Genomic DNA, 21,398 nt, shown 5'->3' with positions numbered 1-21,398 from the left:
TTTTCTTGCATTTTAAGTCATTTGATATGTCTATGATCAATTACATCTTTCTCTGCAATGTTACTTGCAAAATTCACATGAAAGGGTAATTTAGTCATTTCCTGCATTCAACTCATTTTAATCCTTGAAAATTGTTTGAGTCTTTTAAATTGGTTTGTATAAGTCCTTGTTTCAGTCTCATGTCAAAATTCATTTCAAAAATTGCATTTGAAGTCATTTTGAGTCAGTTTAGCCCCTAGGGGCATTTTAGTCTTTTCATGTGTTAAAGCTCTGTTTAATCTCTTAAAATTGTCTCTGAGTCTTTTAATTCGCTTGTATAAACTCTTGCTTCAAATCCCTGTTAAAAATCCATTTTAAAACTTGCATCTGAGTCATTTTTAGTCGTTTTAGCCCCAGGGGCATTTTGGTCATTTCACACGAAATTTCGGCAGAGAGAGGTTACTTTAAAGTACCTCATTTAGGCCATTGGTTCGTTTTAGTCCGTTCTGTCCATTTTAATCGTTTCACTTTACGTTATTTTCCGGTTACCAATTTTAATTCATTTTATTTTTAATTTTCATTTTAAGTCTTTTTTGTTAAATATTGCAGTTTAATCCATTTAGTTTAGTTAATTGCATTTTAGTCCATTTTTGTCCAAGTCATAGTCCAGTGCCACGTGTCAGGTCCTGATTTGTCCAAGAGTTAGTTATGCCACATGTCATGTTCATATTGGTCCAGGCAGTTACACATCAGCTATAAAAGCTGACTCAATGGTCGAAGTCAAGATCAGATCCATTCATTACATTACAACTCAGCACTAACAACTTTTCTTTTCTCTCTCTCTTTCATTCGGATCAAACACCACAAAATCACAGAAAAAGCTTCAAGAACGTTCAAGAACTCCCTTGAATGTTCAAACCCTAATCATCCATTGCTAATTCCAGAATCCTCATCAATTGCATGAAGCAAACACAAATTATCAAAAAACGAAGCAAGAACAACGCCGATTCGGAAAATTTTCAGCAATTTCGAATAGTTCTCAGATGATCTTCTTCGAAAATCCTCATCATTGAACTGGTTGATTCCTCTCCTCGCAATCCAAGCCAGAGGCGATCACGAGAAGAAGATCAAAGAAGATAAGAAGGAAAAATGAAGAATCAGTGAGTGTGAAGAGAAACGGTCCAGCAAAGTCAAATTCAACAAAGATTCGAGGCAATTTCATCAAAATTGAATCAGTTTCGTCCAAGCCGAATCAACATTCACCGCAAAACCGGTTCAAATCCTCAATTTCGCCTAATCCAAAACCTTAGGGTTTCGAATTGGACACGAAATCAAGAAGCAACAGCAAAAAGATCTCAAACCTGCAAGAGTTGGAACGGTTAGGGTTGAACAATTCCCAAGGAATCAAGAAGACGTAGACGAAAGAACGGAGAGGAAGGACAAACAACAACAACGATCGTTCGAAGCATCTCCAAACAGATCGAAGAAGAGGTAACTCGTCTTCTCCTTGTTCGTTTCTTTTCGTTTCATCCTCAAAAGCCGTAAGCATAAACACACGGATTCATAACTAGTCTTCCTTCCTCCTTCGAAATCAAGCTTGGATCCATAAAGAACATGAAAAAAGATTCACAAAAACTGAAAAAAGATTTGAAAACCATGGAGGTTACCGAGCTTGACGGAGAAGACGAGAGCTTCTCTCTCTTCTCTGCATGTTAGAGAGAGAGGGAGAGGGATATTATGAATCCTTGGACCGGTTTTATGCTTATATAGGAAGGTGGACCGGACCGGTTCACGTGAACCAGTCTGGTTCACCTTTGGTTTGTTCTCCTAAATGCCTGGCCGTTAGATCTGAACCAATATGATGTGTATGGCCTAGATTCGTTCCTGTTGTGTACTTGATCTGTGTTACCATGCGCCTTTCAATATAGACTGCTAGATGTAGGGTTTGTTAGATCTGGATCGATCCAATGGCCCCTGAGGCATCTGGATGATCCAGATCCAGTATTAGTGTTGGGCTTGGGCCTAATGTTGCTGGTAATTTCGTCTTCCTTCATTTTTTTGGCTATTTCTACATTGTGTGTTGATGTTTACACCCCCCTGCCTTACCTAAAGTCCTTTAAAAAATTCCTCAAATTTTTTTTTCAGTATTTTCTTGATATTTTCATTAAATTTTGATGTGTCTTACATATGAATCTTGATGAAAATACACGAAAATATTTCTTTGTTAATTCAATTCTTGTTTTCATTTTCTTTGTTAAACAAATTTGTTAAAAACTTGTAAAAAAACCTTGTGATTTCTTTTACATTTGTTTTGAGTGATTAAGACTTGTTTCTTGTGACCTTTTGCATGTTTAAAATTGTTAGAAAAAATACACGTGAAATTGTGAGTGTTTTGTGTTGTTTTTTATCATATTTTGTGAGGTCTTTTTGCACATCTTAATTCCAATATTTTAGCTCATGATAATTGGTGCTTGAAGAGTAATTTTGGGGCATTATTTGTTGTTGATCTGGAATATTTGGTGCTGTTTGTAGTGTATGATATTATTTTCTTGTGTTGTGATTTGTTTGAATATTACTATGTGCAAAATTAGTGCAAAATAGGTCTAAAGTATGCCAAAACTTTGGAAGCTTGATGTGACCTTGTGATTTTCATGTCATATGCTGAAATAAAACCCTTTGGAAATTTGCAAAAGATATGAAAATTATAGGTCATGATCTTACTTTCATATCATGGTAAATTTTAGGCATGTCTTTGACACTTTTTAGTGCTAATTCTCATTGATTTGCTTAATATTTTCTTGCCTATCTCTTCTATCATGTTGTGCCTTATATTACTAACCATTTTGTTCATCATTTCATAAAGCATCCCCATCTCATCCCATATTCATCTTATTTCTTATACTTTAAGATTCATGCAAAAATTAGAATGTAAAGACTTAGGAGTTCTTGTAATATTTTACTTTTATGCCTTTAAATTCTTGCAAGACCATAGAATGTATCTAGGCCTATGATGTAAAGGACAATGGACTCTAATGATGTACACCGACACAAGCACCGACACATGCACACACCCCACTTTAGATATATGGCTAGAATATGCATGTTTAGATGTATGTCTAGGATTGTATGTTTAGATGAATGCTTAGGCTTTACATTTAGAAAAATCATTTTCCAAAAAACTTGAACAAACTTCACTCAAACCATTTTCAAAATAAACCTTGGGATCAAAATCCCATTGAATTTTCCTTTTTATTTTTCTTAATCAAATTCCAATAAAAAATAATCATATTTGACTTCTTTTGCAAATGACTAATTCAACCCCACCTTTTACAATCTCATGCCCTTGAGGCCTCTTTCTATTCTTCAAACTCCAATTTTCAAACTTAAAATCAACCAACAAAAACAAAAACATTTTTGGAAGAGAACTACGGTGGATTTGATCCCTTAAAGGGGTACGTAGGCAAGGAACAAAATTCCTTCAATTCAAATAAAATAAAAATCCAAAAACATTCTTCTCCCTCCAATTCTTTACTTAGTAAACCTCTTAGGTTCAATAAACACTTCAAGATAGCATTTAAAAATAAAGCGCGCGCGTAGAAATTAAAGACGGTTCCTATAGGATACTATAGTCGTTATGGGTGCCTAACACCTTCCCGTAGCGAAAACAACTCCCGGACCTCGATTCTCAAGGGTTTTGCTTACTTTTTCCCTTCCCAAGAAAAAATAAGATATCACCGGTTTAAAAGGTTCAAACGTAATCAATGTTTGACACCCGAAAACCAAGATAAAACAATCTTGTACTTATGTTATTACCTCTACTCCTTGTTTTCCTATATTTCAATTTAGACCCCTAATTAAAAATCAAAATTTGACCCCAATTGTTTAGCCTTTTTTATTGTGTGTGGAAACTTTTTTTAATTTGACGCTCCTGTTCAAAAATCTAATACCCATTGTCCAACCCCATTCTCAAATCTCAATATTCTCAATTGTTCAGATTTCAAATCTCATACAACTGCAGTGTTATACAAATGTTGTCTTTTGCGTCTTTGTAGTTGTTGTTATGTTTTAGATTCGATCTCGTTGGTTTTTGCTCAATCTCGGTTGTTGTCGTTGTTGTTCAATCTTGCTGCACCGTGAATTTTGAATGTATCTTTATTACGGTTAAAATTTCTATTTTAATTAAAAACAATCCCTTCTGATGTGAATTTTATAATTCATTTCAGAAAATTATAAATTCAAATGGTACTCTTTTTAGAATAATTTTTTGGTGGACACAAGAATTTGGACCCTCTATTTGGTCACACACACACACACAAAAGTGGACATACTATAATCATTTGAAAATTAATGATGATTATTATTGTTTTTTCTAATTTTTCCTTTTTATGTGTGTGTGACTAAATAGAGGGCACAAATCATTGTTTCCACCCAAGAGTTGCTCCTCTTTTTAAAAGTACAAAACTAATTATAAAGGAAGTCATGTTCAGGTTATTACAAAAACTTAAATAAATGAAATATATATATAAAAATTTAAGATAAAACAAATCGAGTGGAGCGTTGAGTAATTCAACCGATTTGAGATGAAAGTTAAAGTTGTTGGAGGTTTGAAGTTCAAATCCGAACAAATGGGTAAATATTAATCTACAAACTACTAACATGTATCAAGTTTTTTAAATAATAAAGAAAAATGAAATATTTATTTTGATAAAATAAAAACAATATGGTAAAAGGAAAATAAAATAACACCGTGTTCCAAATCTACAAATCTTTAAAAACGAGGTGATTTGTACAATTTCAAAAAATAGACATTAGTCATTTAATATTAAAACCCAACCAAGTTCTAGGTAAATATTTGAGAGCAATCCTATCCATTGGTATTTAATAGTATGAAATCTATGGCCCTTGTTAAATTGACCTAAGATAGGGAAATATGTCAATTTCCCCATTTTAAATGTTGTCCGATAGTGACTATTTAACTCATATACCCGATGTCTCAGGACTTCCAAATTTTGAAAAACTCACATTTTGAAATTGTTATAGTTTGCAATTGCAACAAGCTTGAGAATTTTCCACCCTTGCAATTGCCTTCTCTTAAGGAATTGAAACTCAAATGGTGTAAAAGTGCTCTTGAGACTTTTACACCATTTGAGTTTCAATTCCCCAGGAGAAGGCAACTGTAAGAGAAAAAAAAACCAACAACCTCCTAAGAGGCCTAAATCCACTTCCAGGGAAGTAGATAAGTTAATAACGACCAAAAGTGGTTACAACTTACAAAGACCATATCCAAATAGAAAAACCACTAACTGGAGCTTCTAAAAAACTAATTACTGCAAAGTTAACAGACAATCACTAGAATTCACCTCCCATTGAACCAAAAACCAAAGGCAGGAACTCTAAACCCATACTTTCCATATTCTAAGCAATTACAATATATAATGACAGAAATTATTTGAAGATATAAATGAATGTTCAGATGATCAACTTCAAAAACCTTAGCACATATTTGGTGAGTGTATTTTACCATAATAAGTAATTGAAGCTCCCTCAAAATGCCAACCCGATAATAACTAATTGACTTGTTTTCAACTTTTTATGACAATATTTAGAACAGAGTAAATAAAAGAGAATATTAAAAACCAAAAGTAATATAACAATAGAATTGGAAGGGATATTGACATTAAACCTGTTGTGAATTCGATGAGAAAACACATCAATAACAAACTTGATGTGTGGAGCAAGTGATAATCAAGCAACCAATACAAGTGGGTAACGGTTATAGTCACAAGCCAAAAGTAGAAAACAGCGAGAGAAAAGAAGAGAGAACACAAAAGAATTTGTTGACCCAGTTCGGTCCAAATTGACCTAGTCTGGGGGAGAAAGCAGCCCTCCGTTTCACTATATGATGAGTAACGTTACAAAAGAGATGTCAATGAGTTACAAGAGACTCATTCCTAATAGTGTTTCCCAAGGTGAATCAACCCTCAAACCCTAGTGTTTGTTCCAAAGAGACAAACTCTATACAAACCCTAGTTTTGTTGTTGCTTTTCTAAACCCTTGTTTCAACCCCTTCTATATCAAGGTTTACACTGATACAATGTCTATATTTATAGTAAAAGAATCCTCAATAAAACTGGAACAAATATAGGCCCGAAAATACGTTTCTGTTTTATTTAGTGCTGTCAAAATCGGTATGCTCCAAATCGGCCACCGATTTTTGCCTAACCAACAGACAAAAAACCAGAGTTGAAAATCGGCCCCGTGCTCTGAAAATCGGCCACCAATTTTCAGCTTCCAGAATTCCAATTTCTTCAATTTTGAGGCACTTTCACGACAAAACCAAACTGGTTTGCAAATAATATTAGAAGTGTACATATTGGCTGACGACAGATGCAATACCATGCTGCAGAAGCGGATGTAGGCAGGAAACACACAGGTCTGGTGCTGTTGTTGGCGGCGAAATCTGAATGGGAATGAACACAGAATGGTGGAAAATTTACAGCTGCAGAAACCTGTATCGGATGTTGTTAAATGGTTGCCGGAGATTGCAACAGATTCTCGGTGAACGGATGTTATGAAGAGCTGTGAAGTTTGCGTTTTTGCAATGATTTCGACAATGAATTATTGAAGGTAGCACATATATTATGGCTCACATCAGTGCTATAAAAAATTGTGTTTGGTTGGAGACTGTTACAAAATAGACTTCCTAACCATCTCGATTGTGAGGATTCTCTATGGCAATTTCGGACGATTGTTTGCAGTTCTGCTATTTGACGCAATGGCAGAAACGTCATGACACCACTTTCAGCTTCAATATCCCTGGTTTCTGCATCGTCATCTCTGATCCTGGCGGTGATGAGTGCTGATTTCGTTCTCTGGTGGCGATTTCCAGCAATTGCTGTCACACTTTTTCTCCTTTTTTGCTACCAATGGATAGAGGAAATTCTGGGGTTTTCAGCTTCTTGTATCTGGCTTTGAATTTGAGTGACATCGATAGCACTCTTCTATGTGACATTAACTCGAAATAAGAGTAGGAAATGGATAAATATTGTTCTTTTGGTGATCACATGAGTATCGTTTGGGCACAATCACAATGTATTGTTTGTCCTTGCTGCATTTTCAACCAGTAAATTTGCTTTAGTCACAATTTGAGTGACAACTTGAACATTCTCTAGAAGAAAATATGAGTTCAACTTCTATCCAACTGTATAGGCATACGGAAAAGGAAGTCCTCAGAATGATTAGTTTGTATGTAGTTATTTACATGTTTGGATATAAGAGCTTAATCAAGACAATTTAGGATTGATTTCTCTTTCCACTCCTTTACTTCTATTAGTTTGTTGTCCTTAGGAGCTACCCTAAGGTCTCAAACACAAACCGCTAGTAAGACTTCCCCTTAACGGCGTGTTCGGTGTTGGACACTAACACATGCAGTGTCGGCATGACAGTGTCATGTCTAGTGAACGTATTTGTCTCGGTTCTTCATAGAGAAGAATGAAGTATTTTCTAAGATTGTTCCAAACTTGTATGTTAAAAATGAAACGCAAGTGCGATGCAGAGTGGTAAACCATTGTATCAAATCCTTGACTTCGTGGCATCTGTGTTTGTTTAATTGAAGGAGTGGTATTCTGAATTTGCAAGGCTCTGAAGTGTAAGTGAATAAAATGCATTTCAAGACTCGGGTGAACTTTACTATCTTTCGAAACCTCGCAACAAACACTCTCATTTTCCTCTCGTCCTTTTCTTCTAACTTGTTTTAAGGCCTAGTATAGCATAGTATGCAAATATAGAACAAATCTGCATGTTAAAAATGAAACTTATTATGAAACTGAAAATATGATTGTATTATTATGATTGTTCAATGATTACAAAGCTATATATAGCTAAACTGCAAGAGCACCATAACATACTATGGACTGGCAGTAGCTTATTGTCTAAGTAAAACCCTAAAGCCTGTTACTTGGAGCTCAAGTCATCTCCATTTGCAATGTCATGTAATAGCCCCCCACAAGTTAGAGGTTGGTACAAATCAAGCAACCCTAACTTGGATATAAGAGTGTTGAAAGGCTGAGGAAGTAATGACTTGGTAAAAAAATCAGCAAGCTGATCCTGTGAAGAAACAGGCAAAAGTTTCATGATGCCAGCTTGGAGTTTCTCCCTTACAAGATGACAATCAATCTCCAAATGCTTTGTACGTTCATGAAAAACTGGATTGGCAGCTATATGAAGGGCACTCTGATTATCACAAAAAAAAACTGGAAGTTTGGAACTTTGAATGCTGAGATCTTTGAGCAGATATAAAATCCACTGCAGCTCACAAGTTGCTGAGGCTAAAGCTCTATACTCAGCTTCAGAAGAAGACCTAGAAACAGTTGTTTGTTTCTTTGTCCTCCATGATATCAGAGAGTTGCCTATGAAGAAGCATTGACCAGAAATGGAGCGCCTGCTATCCACACAACCTGCCCAGTCTGCATCAGAAAACCCTTGCAAGTGAAGAGAGGAGTTTCTGGGGAAAAAGAGACCCTTTCCTGGACAACCTTTAAGATACTTGAGGACTCTTAAAGCAGCAGCATGATGTGTTTGAGTTGGCCTAGAAAGGAACTGGCTCAACTGCTGTGTGATAAATGTGATATCTGGTCTAGTAGAGTTGAGGTAAAGAAGCCTACCAACCAATCTTCTATAAGAAGGAATGTCCTCATATAATGGAGATGTATCATTATGAAGTTTAAGAGAGGCATCTGAGGGAGTAGAAACAGGTTTGGAGTTGATGGTATCTGAATCAGATAATAGGTCTAAGCAATATTTTCTTTGACATAAAGAAATTCCTTGCTTAGAGTGTGCCACTTCAAGACCAAGATAATACTTCAATTTTCCCAAATCCTTGATCTTAAAAGAAGAATGCAGTATGGATTTGATGTGATGGAACTCAGATAATGAATTGCCTGCCAAGATAATGTCATCCACATAAACCAGAAGGATGGTAAAGGATGTATCAGTGTGTTTAGTGAATAGAGAATGATCTGCAGAGGCCTGAGTGTAGTTATGTTGAATGAGTATGGAAGTTAATTTCTCATACCATTTCCTACTGTTCTGCAATTGAAAGAAGTTGGAAGAAGGTGCAGAAATGGCGAAGATCAAAACGATAACAGAAAAGACAAATTGAGTGAAATCAACTCAATAACGAAGAAGAACACGAAGATTCTTCACAAAAGCAACAAGAAATCAACAAGAATCGCTGCAAATGAAGCAACGAAAATGGCGGAAAACGAAGGAAGAAGATGAAGATTCAACAAACTTCATCCACAAGGCACAACGGAAAACGGTTACAAGGACCGTAACAAACTTTCCCTTGAGGGAAAATCTGATACCATATTATGAAACTGAAAATATGATTGTATTATTATGATTGTTCAATGATTACAAAGCTATATATAGCTAATCTGCAAGAGCACCATAACATACTATGGACTGGCAGTAGCTTATTGTCTAAGTAAAACCCTAAAGCCTGTTACTTGGAGCTCAAGTCATCTCCATTTGCAATGTCATGTAATAAAACTCAAGTGGTAAACTTTTATATCAAATCCTTGACTTCATAGCACACATGTTTGTTGCAATAATTTTGTTATAGCGTAAACTTTTATATTCAAATCCTCAAGTCAACCACTCAAATAGCTTCTAAGATATCGTATTATCTAGGGTTAATGTCACAAACCTGCATGTTAAAAATGAAACAACAAATAAAATGAATTTCATGAAAGTTAATAATGCATATTGTTCGTAGCAAGGAAATATTGTGATTGAAACTCAAAGACAAAAGGAATGATGACAATTTTAGAGAGAGTACGAAAATTTGTTGTGATGTTCTTGAAATCAAATGTGCTTTTCGGTGAAAGGACAGTGTTGTTCTGTTTGCACTTGTGTAACATAATGGTACCAATGTTATATACCATTGGCCAATTAGAGTGTGTCATCTACTAATGTTACTTTATAAATGTTTTATTTAATAGGAACAATGATGAGGTTTACACACGAGGTTTATACACAATCATTTTGTCAAGTAATAAATATTGATCTTCTCTGTTGCAACAATATTTAATAGGGAGCTATGAAGCACGAATACGGACACGGACAGTGACACGACACAGCTAATAATTTGAAAAAAAATCACATAATTAAGTGTAATTACAATAATCGGAACAATAATGATCATTTTACAACAGTTCAATATAAAATTTAAACTTTGTCCTTTAAAATTATATAGTCAAACTCTTACCATAAACTAACATCACATGAGATTTTACTAATGTTTAAATAACACAAATGATGAAGAGAGTAGGATACGAATATTTCTATTATTACTATTACTATGCTTCTTAATTTCCTATTCTTATCTGATTTTGGAGTCCACAGAACAACTACATTTATTTTTATTTCATATACTGTTATTTTACTCTCAAGAAGTAACGAAGAAAGATTGCAGTAGTAAAAATGAAAAACTTTAAGAAGTCTAATTAATGGTTCTACAATGATTTTCACTAAAGTTAAAGTTGAACAATAATTGATCATTTTAGCAAGAAGTGATCTTGAAAGGAAATTGAAGGAAGAGGTGGGTGGTACAATTATTGTGACTGGTCCACACGGCGGCTATAGAAAAAGGATAAGGAAGTGTAATATATATAATAGTTTGTCCTCGTGAGCTTAGCTCGACTGATAAGGATAATGTATTATATATGCAAGGTTCAGGGTTCAAATCTCGGCCATCACAAAAAAAATATATATATAACAGTTGCTCCCTTTCATGTTTTCTAATTTTTTGGGACAGTTACTCCCTTTCATGTTTTCTAATTTTTTGGGACAATTAATGACGAGGCACAAGGGCAACAAAAATAATGGTTCTTCAATGATTTTCACTAAAGAAAAAGTTGAACGATAATTGATAGGGTGAAAAGTGGTGGGTGGCTACCATGAAATGATGAAGGGATAAAATAGGGAGCAAAGAACCATATGTCCCCCATTGAGATGCTTTGGGGTAATATAAAATTGGGAAATGCAAAAGAATGTGCTTGGACTCTTTGTTAAACAATTTAGAATGAAAATACTGTATTGAAAAATGATCAAAAGTGATATATTAGATTTTTTGAAAGATAAAATATTGTTGTTTTTAATGAATTTTTTTAATTTTTTAAATAATGATTTAACGATACTAGTTAATATAACCCTAAAAAAAACTATATATAAAAGATATTAAGTTATTTAGACAAAACTTTCGGAAGCTAAAAATAATGTTATAAATTTTCTAATTTTTTATTTTTTTTAAATGATGAAGCATAATAATAAGAGAAGTAATAATTTATTTGGAGTCTAAAAAGATATTATAAAAATTCGAATTTTAGTCATCTCAATGAGTTTGGTTTTCTCTTCCCTTTCTCTCTTGTGAGCTGTCAGCAAAACCCTAAGTTTCTTCTCCTTCATCCACCAAAGAGGGGTGATTTAGGGTCAATTTTTGACCCAATATCACTCCTCTAACTCGTTTTTCTATTTCCCTTCTATTGAAATAAGTGATTTTCACATCTATTTCGTTTTTTCTTTCGTGATTTCATCGTCTTAGTGCGACGTTGTTTTGTTCGTCGTCTTTGTGCGACGTTGTTTTTCTGTCTTGTTTCGTTCAGGTAAGTATGATCGCATCGAAGTAGAGCAGTCAAGGCGGGAAAGACACGATTTCAAGCTCAAAGGTGGTTTCCCTAGTGGGAACGTGGGACAAGCGGTTGTCCAAGATGGAGGAAGTGCTGATCATGGATTAGTGGTTCGCCAGTTAGTTATTCTAGTATAAATAAATGTTTCCAAGTCAGAAAATGGGTCGCAAATCATTTATAAAATTCTACAACACTCAAACTACCGGCGTCTAGGGAAACGAGTTATACATAATGTATGTAAACGAGTTATACAATAATTGTGTGACTGGTCCACACGAATGTAGGAAATGAGAAGGAAGATTTGTTACTAATGTTAAATGGACACTTATATATAAATAACTCTTAAGTGAAACTATACGTCATAAATAACTCTCACTACCATTTATTCTCATGGCTATTAAATCACCTTCTTCCTCTTCCTCCCTCTCTCATGACTTCAGCTATGACGTGTTCATTAGTTTCAGGGGTACTGACACTCGATACGGTTTCACGGGTAATCTCTTGAAGGCTCTTTCCGGCAAAGGAATCCACACCTTCATTGATAATAAGGAGCTTAAGAGAGGTGACGAAATCACACCATCGCTCTGCAAGTGCATTGAAGACTCGAGGATTGCCATTATAGTCTTATCTAAGGACTATGCTTCTTCTTCATTTTGTTTAGACGAACTTGTCCATATCATTGACTACTTCAAGGAAAATGATCGCCTTGTTCTGCCAGTGTTCTATGATGTGGACCCTTCTCACGTCCGACATAAGAATTATAGTTATGGTGAAGCACTTGCTAAGCATGAAGAGAGGTTCCAAAATAACACGAAAAACATTGAGCGGTTGCTGAAATGGAAGAAAGCTCTTAACCAAGCTGCTGACTTAGCCGGCTATCATTTCAATATTGGGTACCCCTCTTCATTTCAACCTTGTTGTTTTACCATATACACATATATTATCTTCCTTAAGTTAAATGCTAAAGAAAAACATATACTTTACATGGATGTGATTGTTATTCTTGTGCATTTATTTAAATATTTTTTTATTGGACAGAAAGGAATATGAATGCGATTTTATTGAAAAAATAGTTACAGACATCTCCTACAAGATCAACCATGTTCCTTTACATGTTGCTGAGCACCTTGTTGGACTCGAATCTAGAATATCAGAAGTGAATTCACTTCTAGACTTGGGATGTAATGATGGAGTCTGCATAATAGGAATCCTTGGAACTGGTGGAATGGGTAAGACAACTCTTGCTCAAGCAGTTTATAATTCAATTGCTAAACAATTTGAATGTAAGTGTTTCCTTCATAATGTGAGAGAGAATTCAGATAAACATGGCTTAATATATCTCCAAGAGCAGCTCCTCTCCAAATCAATCGGATTTAAAGAACCGTTTGGACATGTTAATGAAGGAATTCCAATCATAAGACGAAGGCTATGTCAAAAGAAAGTTCTGCTGATTCTTGATGACGTTAACAAACTAAAGCAATTGCAAGTTTTGATCGGAGAGCCTAGTTCGTTCGGTCATGGCAGTAGAGTCATCATTACCACTCGAGATAAACATTTGTTATCATCTCACGGGATTAAAAAAATATACGAAGCAGATGGTTTAAATGAGGAGCAAGCTCTTGAATTGTTAAGAACGAAGGCTTTTAAAAGTAACAAAAATGATTCAAGGTATGATTATATTTTAAACCGTGCAATTAAATATGCTTCTGGCCTTCCACTAGCTTTGGAAGTAGTGGGTTCCAACTTGTTTGGAAAGAGTATAGAAGAATGCGAGTCTACCTTAGATAAGTATGAAAGAATTCCACATGAAGATATCCAAAAAATACTTAAAGTAAGCTTTGACACTTTGGACGAAGAACAACGGATTGTCTTTTTGGATATTGCTTGTTTCTTTAATGGGTGTAGAAGGGCAGAAGTCGATGAGATACTTCATGGTCATTATGGTCATCGCATAAAAAGCCACCTCAAAGTGTTGGCTGATAAATCTCTCATAAAGATTAGTTATCTGGATGAAGTGACTTTACATGACTTGATAGAGGACATGGGTAAAGAAATCGTCCGACAAGAATCACCTAATGAGCCTGGAGAACGCAGTAGGCTGTGGTATCATGATGATATAGTTCACGTTTTACAGGTAAACACTGTAAGATTGATATATATGATTTTTTTTTTAATTTTAGATTTAACCATGACTTCGCTCTTATGACCATCTCAGACTAGTTTCTTTACACTTAATTACATGTACATTTTCTATATATCTTGTTTGTATTGTGATTGATTCAGGTGTTTTTTTGTTTGTTTAAAGGGAACTAGTAAAATAGAAATGGTATATATGAATTTCCCCCCAATGAAATCCGTAATAGAGTGGAATGGAAATGGCTTCAAGAAGATGACAAGCCTCAAAACACTTATCATTGAAAACGGCCATTTTTCTAAACGTCCCAATTATCTTCCAAGTAGTTTGAGAGTATTGAGATGGAAAAGATGTACTTCGGAGTCTCTATCATCTTTTGTTGTGAACAAGGCAAGTGAAATAAGTTAATTTTCCAATTGTGTATATTTATAAATTAACTATTAAATTATAGTGTTTTATTTTATTTGTTTGTTTCTTCTTTGTGTTCATGCAGAAGTTCCAAAATATGAAAGTCTTGACATTTGATCATTCTCAATATTTAACCCATATACCCAATGTCTCAGGTCTTCCGAATTTGGAAAATTTATCCTTTGAAAATTGTTGTAATTTAATTACAATTGACAGTTCAATTGGGTACCTAAATAAACTTGAAATCTTAAATGCAAAGGAATGCACCAAGCTCAAGAGTTTTCCACCCTTACAGTTGGCATCTCTTAGGGAATTGGAACTCTCTTTCTGCAAGAGTCTCAAGAGTTTTCCAGAATTATTATGCGAGATGAAAAATATAAAAGTGATTGTGTTATCTGATACTTCCTTAGAATTGCCACTTTCATTTCAATATCTCAGTAAACTTCATTGCTTACGAATAGATCGAGGTGGAATGGTCAGGTTCCCAAAATCTTATGATAAAATGTATTCTATGGTGTTGTCAAATGTGGAAGATCTTATACTCCACAAAAGCAATCTCTCAGATGAATGTCTCCCAATACTTCTCAAGTGTTGTGTTAATGTGAAAAATCTAAACTTAACGGGTAACAATTTCAAAATTCTTCCAGAGTGCCTTAGTGAATGTCACCTTCTTAAGATCCTTTATTTGGACGACTGCAAGTCTCTTGTGGAAATTAGAGGGATTCCGCCAAATCTGAATGAGCTTTCTGCAATACGATGTGAATCATTGAGTTCCTCAAGTAGAAGAATGTTATTGAGTCAGGTTTGTTGTTGTTGTTTTATTGCGCTAGTATTTGACATATAATATTTCATATATATATATATATATATATATATATATATATATATATATATATATATATATATATATATATATATACCAAAAGTTGCTCTTGCTCTTGTTGCTCGTATAGTGCAGATATGTAAAGATTAACAGGGAAAATCACAATGTTTTCTATATTAAAACTGGAAAATATGTTACAAGGCGGAAGCAAAGCGTGCATCTAACAAACAACAAGGGCTCCTTATAAAGGAGAAAAGGTTCAGTATTTGAACCGGTAAAATGGCAACCTAAACAAATGGTAGCCGGTTACAAAAGACAAAACAACAATTATTGCAAAAGCCGGGTGCTCATTGGGCCCCATCGACACTTTGACAATAAACACAACAAAACAAACAACTTTAACAAAGTTGTCAAAAGAAAAAGAAAAAGAAAAAGAAAAAGCTAAAGCTAAAGTTGATTACGACTAAAGCTAAAGCTGAAAAGGACCATTTGTCCTAGCCAAAGATTCCTTCTGATAATTGATTGTCAACCACTTTGCTTTGCTGGCTACTATTTCAATCATAGAATCCCAAATATCTTCCATTGTAGGATCTGGTTGTGATTCACCAGCAGGGACTTCTTCGTCTTCATCTAACTCTTTAGACCCTTTTGAGGATACAGACATATTATCTTCTGGGAAGGAGCAGAAAAACTGGTCTTTCATAAAATCAAGAACTCTGACCTTAATTTGATCATTAGTTTCTTGAGGATATTTCCTCTGAAAGTAGGTTTTAACTTCATTCATAGAGAAGTTTTGAGTGTTAGGGGTTTTAACACTTTTAGTCTTCTCTGAAGAAATAGATGCCTTAATTTTTTCAGATATAATTGTTATATCGTCTGAACTCATATTAGTCCAGAATTTATAAAAGAAATTTCTTTGTAAAATAGGAACATTAAAACTGTCCTTAGATATAGTAATATTCCATCTCCAGATCCACGGAATCTGGAACTTACAGAAGAAAAGACAAGGACATTGTCCTGTGATGAGCTTACTGGAACCGACCTTTTCAATTAAAGGACTAGTATTACACCAAGAAGTATACAAATTTTGTATTTCAGGAGGAAGAATTTCTAAGGATGGACCAAATTTTTGCCACCACGAGAAAAACCAATTTGGAATAGTTTTTTCAACAATTTCTGGATTGACGGAAAAGAACCAAGAATGCTTGTTCTTAGGATTTTGATAATAAAATGTTTGAGTGAAAGCATTAACATAGTCCCAATAGTTAAAATTAATAGAATCATTTTGGCTATCTATAATCGCTTTTTCATTGTTTGGGTTAATTCCCCAATCCTTAGGTAACAAAATCTTGTTAATGTGACATTTGGAAAAACTTATAAAGTCTTTAATGTTACCATTATGATGATTATGAGTAATGGTAACTGATCCTGATCCGATCAAAAGCATTTCAAGGTGTGGCCTGGATTTTCCAGCCATACCAGGATATCCTCTGGTATCTAAGTATCTATCTTTAATAGACCAACCATCACTATTATTTAGCGAAAGGTCTTCATCATCAATATGCATGATGGTTTCCACAATAGGATTTTCAAAATACTCTTGGGAAGATTCTTCCTGGGTTGCTTGCTTGTAAGATATTATCTTACCTTTTGCAGAAGAAGAAGAGGATGCTTCTTCTTTTTTTATATTAGAAAAATTTGGTCTTGCTTTGTATTGAACAACTGACCAATCTCCTATTATAGGAACATTAGGAGTAGATTGAGCTTGGGGCAACATATTATTGCTCCCTTGATATCCTCGACCGTATTGGCTACGGCCTCCTCTCCCCCTATAAGGGGTTGTCATAGCCCTGCAAAAATTCACGAGTTAAGAAATCAGGAAGAGGAGAGGAGGCCGTAGCCAATACGGTCGAGGATATCAAGGGAGCAATAATATGTTGCCCCAAGCTCAATCTACTCCTAATGTTCCTATAATAGGAGATTGGTCAGTTGTTCAATACAAAGCAAGACCAAATTTTTCTAATATAAAAAAAGAAGAAGCATCCTCTTCTTCTTCTGCAAAAGGTAAGATAATATCTTACAAGCAAGCAACCCAGGAAGAATCTTCCCAAGAGTATTTTGAAAATCCTATTGTGGAAACCATCATGCATATTGATGATGAAGACCTTTCGCTAAATAATAGTGATGGTTGGTCTATTAAAGATAGATACTTAGATACCAGAGGATATCCTGGTATGGCTGGAAAATCCAGGCCACACCTTGAAATGCTTTTGATCGGATCAGGATCAGTTACCATTACTCATAATCATCATAATGGTAACATTAAAGACTTTATAAGTTTTTCCAAATGTCACATTAACAAGATTTTGTTACCTAAGGATTGGGGAATTAACCCAAACAATGAAAAAGCGATTATAGATAGCCAAAATGATTCTATTAATTTTAACTATTGGGACTATGTTAATGCTTTCACTCAAACATTTTATTATCAAAATCCTAAGAACAAGCATTCTTGGTTCTTTTCCGTCAATCCAGAAATTGTTGAAAAAACTATTCCAAATTGGTTTTTCTCGTGGTGGCAAAAATTTGGTCCATCCTTAGAAATTCTTCCTCCTGAAATACAAAATTTGTATACTTCTTGGTGTAATACTAGTCCTTTAATTGAAAAGGTCGCTTCCAGTAAGCTCATCACAGGACAATGTCCTTGTCTTTTCTTCTGTAAGTTCCAGATTCCGTGGATCTGGAGATGGAATATTACTATATCTAAGGACAGTTTTAATGTTCCTATTTTACAAAGAAATTTCTTTTATAAATTCTGGACTAATATGAGTTCAGACGATATAACAATTATATCTGAAAAAATTAAGGCATCTATTTCTTCAGAGAAGACTAAAAGTGTTAAAACCCCTAACACTCAAAACTTCTCTATGAATGAAGTTAAAACCTACTTTCAGAGGAAATATCCTCAAGAAACTAATGATCAAATTAAGGTCAGAGTTCTTGATTTTATGAAAGACCAGTTTTTCTGCTCCTTCCCAGAAGATAATATGTCTGTATCCTCAAAAGGGTCTAAAGAGTTAGATGAAGACGAAGAAGTCCCTGCTGGTGAATCACAACCAGATCCTACAATGGAAGATATTTGGGATTCTATGATTGAAATAGTAGCCAGCAAAGCAAAGTGGTTGACAATCAATTATCAGAAGGAATCTTTGGCTAGGACAAATGGTCCTTTTCAGCTTTAGCTTTAGTCGTAATCAACTTTAGCTTTAGCTTTTTCTTTTTCTTTTTCTTTTTCTTTTGACAACTTTGTTAAAGTTGTTTGTTTTGTTGTGTTTATTGTCAAAGTGTCGATGGGGCCCAATGAGCACCCGGCTTTTGCAATAATTGTTGTTTTGTCTTTTGTAACCGGCTACCATTTGTTTAGGTTGCCATTTTACCGGTTCAAATACTGAACCTTTTCTCCTTTATAAGGAGCCCTTGTTGTTTGTTAGATGCACGCTTTGCTTCCGCCTTGTAACATATTTTCCAGTTTTAATATAGAAAACATTGTGATTTTCCCTGTTAATCTTTACATATCTGCACTATACGAGCAACAAGAGCAAGAGCAACTTTTGGTATCATATATATATATATATATATATATAATTCATAGTGTAATTATTATTCTTCTGTATAACTAACAGAAACTACATGAGACTGGAGGCACCTATTTTCGTTTCCCAAACGGAAATGAGGGGATTCCAGATTGGTTCGAGCACCAAAGCAGGGGAGGCACAATTTCTTTCTGGTTTTGCAAAGAAATCCCATGTATAACTTTTATTATTATTCTTCCGGAAGAGAATTTGGCTAAAGCTAAAGTCAATTATTTTGTGAACGGCTATGAATACACTCTTCCAGATGAAACTGTGACCTCGGAACATACAATTTTGTTTGATCTAAAAATGAATGGATTTGTGGAAGTGGGAGTTTCAGAGACAGAAATTTTGCAGCAGCAGTGTCTAGCTTTAATGTCAGGCATGCGGAACTTGGTGCTTGCTGAAACAAAAGAAAACGAACAACATGGCTAAATTCCTTTATCCCAGGTACATCTTTATCATTATTATAAACCAATTTGGAAATGTTTTTCAATTGATGAGACATGACGAAAGATTATGTGGATGATGCTTTGTAGCACAGACACTTATGATAAAAATTGGTTATCCATTTCTTTTGAAATTCTGACGAATTGGTTCACCATTTCTCTTTAATATTTCCTTCATTTTCTTCTCAGAATGTCTTGTCGGTACTCATTCTTCTTTGAATTTACTTTGTCTGTAAAACACATATGTAGTCATCTTGCTTTTTCCATTGTCATACGAGATGTCTAGAGGTGGCTCACTCCACAGACTCCGTGGCTTGCTCGACAGGGAATTGAGAAATGGTATGCTTTGCAGCTCGGTTGTACTGTTTCGTTCATGCATTGGGTATGAATTGAACATTGCACACGATCCTTTTGCATCTCGACGTATCTTCATTCGTGCAATCCATGCCTGCCCCTGGTGAGTGCTTACGTTTTAGAGTACTTCTGTAATGCTAAAAAATTGTTCCCTCCTCCCAAAAATGTGGAAAAAACAATCACTATTTACTACGTGTTCTGACTTTTGACATAGATATTTGGTAGAAATAGAAAGGACTATAGGGATATCTCTCCATGGTTTCTAAGCTATAAGGAGGAACATACATTTTTTTTTTTTTGCTGAATGGGATAAGTTGTTCAAAACTAAATTTTTCATAATGATACGTGTCTGATTTTTTGTTGCTATAATGTAAGTTTTTTTTTTTTTTTTTTAGAGGTGTAAGTTATTATTATTATTAGGGTTTTTTGATTTATTTATGTAAATGTGCATACCAGGTCAAAATGACTACGGTTGGACGAGTTTCTCAAACTAAACTGTCATTATTGGAAAAGAGCTTTCTGATCTACGGTTGGTCAGTTTTTAAAATATTGTTCACACTTCAATATGTAAATTATGCTGACAGTACACAAGTTCCTAACTGAAACTCGGATGCAAGTTCATGATAATGCTTACAAATGCAACACAAAGAACATAAAACTACCAAGTTGAGAACATCTAAACATCAAAGTTTGAAAATATCCCATAACGAAACATGATTGAACATCTTTGACTAATTATTCGGACCCAAAAGTGCGAGAAGAAAAGCCCTGTAGTGGCCAGATGTTTCGGAGTGAACTGCATCATTCAATGTCTTCTTATATTTCTTTGCATATTCAGCTTTGATGTATTTCATATCAATCTCAGTCCTTGTTACAATGACCCTTATGAGTGTGTTATCATTAGTCCCTAAACCTTTCATTGCCTTATACAACACCTGCATGGTTGCAAAAGTATGAATATTCATATGTTTTGTATAAGTAATGTCATTCATGCCATGTTTGGATAAAAAGTGCTTATAGCATACGCGCTTATCATATAAGTGCTTATCCATAAGTCATTTCTATAACAAAAATAAGATAAGGGCAAAAAGGAAATTTTGTTGATTGTAAAAGAAGCAGTTTTCTAAAATTGAAGGACATAGGAATACCTTTGCAAAATACTTTGCTGGATTATGAGCACATTGTATTATTGTCAGAAGTGCGTGACCGAAATTCCCCGATGTTTCATTCTTTACTGCCTGATACGAAGTCAGCTTGAGTTTGAATACCAAAATAAATAAATGAAATTAAAATGACAAGATGAAAGTGATCATGTTACCTTCTTCAATGAGTGACCATACATGTCATGATAATAAGCACTGACGGCAACCAAATGTGCGCCGCTTCGTTCACTGAATATTTGGATAAAAGTCTTTTCATCAGTTCCGAGTTTCTTTTCCCCGGCTCTGTAAAGAACCTTTGCATCCTTCTCAGCGATTTCTCTATTAACCTCGGGGCCTTCCAGGCGAGGGGTGCTTACATATGCGAGCAAGATCTTAACAAGGTTTTTGCATAAATGGATTCGTTTTCAGTTATAGCAGCTCCGTTGTTATATTAACTTGGAAACAAAGATCTAACAGACATTATCATGAAAGCAATCATATGCGACAATGTTTTTGCACCTTATGAGAATAACCTATAAACTATAGTGAATTTTAACCTTTTAACGTTTCGAGTCTAGAGCAATATAAGTGCTTAAAAGTGCTTAGCTCACGATCAGAAAAAGTTGAAACAACGACAAAAATTAGACATGGAAAAAAAAAAATTGGTCACCCACTAATACTTATCGACGTAATTAGAGATGAATTTCACATTTTTTATCTTTAAATTTCCATTGCTATTTCAACTTTTTCTAGTACTGTACAATGGCTTGTATGTACTATAATCGGC

At 34.7% G+C, this 21,398-nt stretch overlaps 2 protein-coding genes across 6 annotated transcripts in view; one reads left to right on the top strand and one right to left on the bottom strand.

Annotated features, from left to right (window-relative positions):
- The window catches only part of LOC146917314 (annexin D5-like), a 73,186-nt gene that overhangs the window by 49,512 nt on the left and 2,276 nt on the right, over positions 1-21,398 (bottom strand). The window contains exons 4-6 of one of the 2 annotated variants that reach the window (XM_085719110.1): positions 20,788-21,003; positions 20,618-20,707; positions 20,008-20,404 (exon numbers count right to left, since the gene is read on the bottom strand). In XM_085719110.1, coding sequence (XP_085575236.1) covers positions 20,201-20,404; positions 20,618-20,707; positions 20,788-21,003 — 510 coding nt within the window. In that variant the 3' untranslated portion in view covers positions 20,008-20,200. Of the gene's footprint in view, positions 1-20,007; positions 20,405-20,617; positions 20,708-20,787; positions 21,004-21,398 lie in introns of those variants that run through there. The other variant, XM_085719111.1, reaches the window with a different exon arrangement.
- On the top strand, positions 12,026-21,336 carry LOC146917315 (TMV resistance protein N-like). Of its 4 annotated transcripts, none has more exons than XM_085719107.1 (7): positions 12,026-12,562; positions 12,708-13,812; positions 13,975-14,193; positions 14,297-15,013; positions 18,718-19,116; positions 19,402-19,572; positions 19,926-21,336. In XM_085719107.1, the coding sequence occupies exons 1-5, from the start codon at positions 12,060-12,062 to the stop codon at positions 19,099-19,101; spliced, it is 2,928 nt and encodes a 975-aa protein (XP_085575233.1). In that variant the 5' UTR covers positions 12,026-12,059; the 3' UTR covers positions 19,102-19,116; positions 19,402-19,572; positions 19,926-21,336. The 4 variants fall into 4 exon arrangements, with proteins under 4 accessions (XP_085575233.1, XP_085575232.1, XP_085575235.1 ...); XM_085719106.1 differs by having other exon boundaries at positions 19,365-19,572; XM_085719109.1 differs by having other exon boundaries at positions 12,031-12,562; positions 12,708-13,803; positions 19,365-19,572; positions 19,926-20,066.

Source organism: Medicago sativa, chromosome 6, assembly GCF_051527215.1.
Source record: "Medicago sativa cultivar Bolivia chromosome 6, Bolivia_mono, whole genome shotgun sequence".
Lineage (NCBI taxonomy): Eukaryota > Viridiplantae > Streptophyta > Magnoliopsida > Fabales > Fabaceae > Medicago > Medicago sativa.
This window is presented reverse-complemented; position numbering and strand designations above follow the sequence as displayed.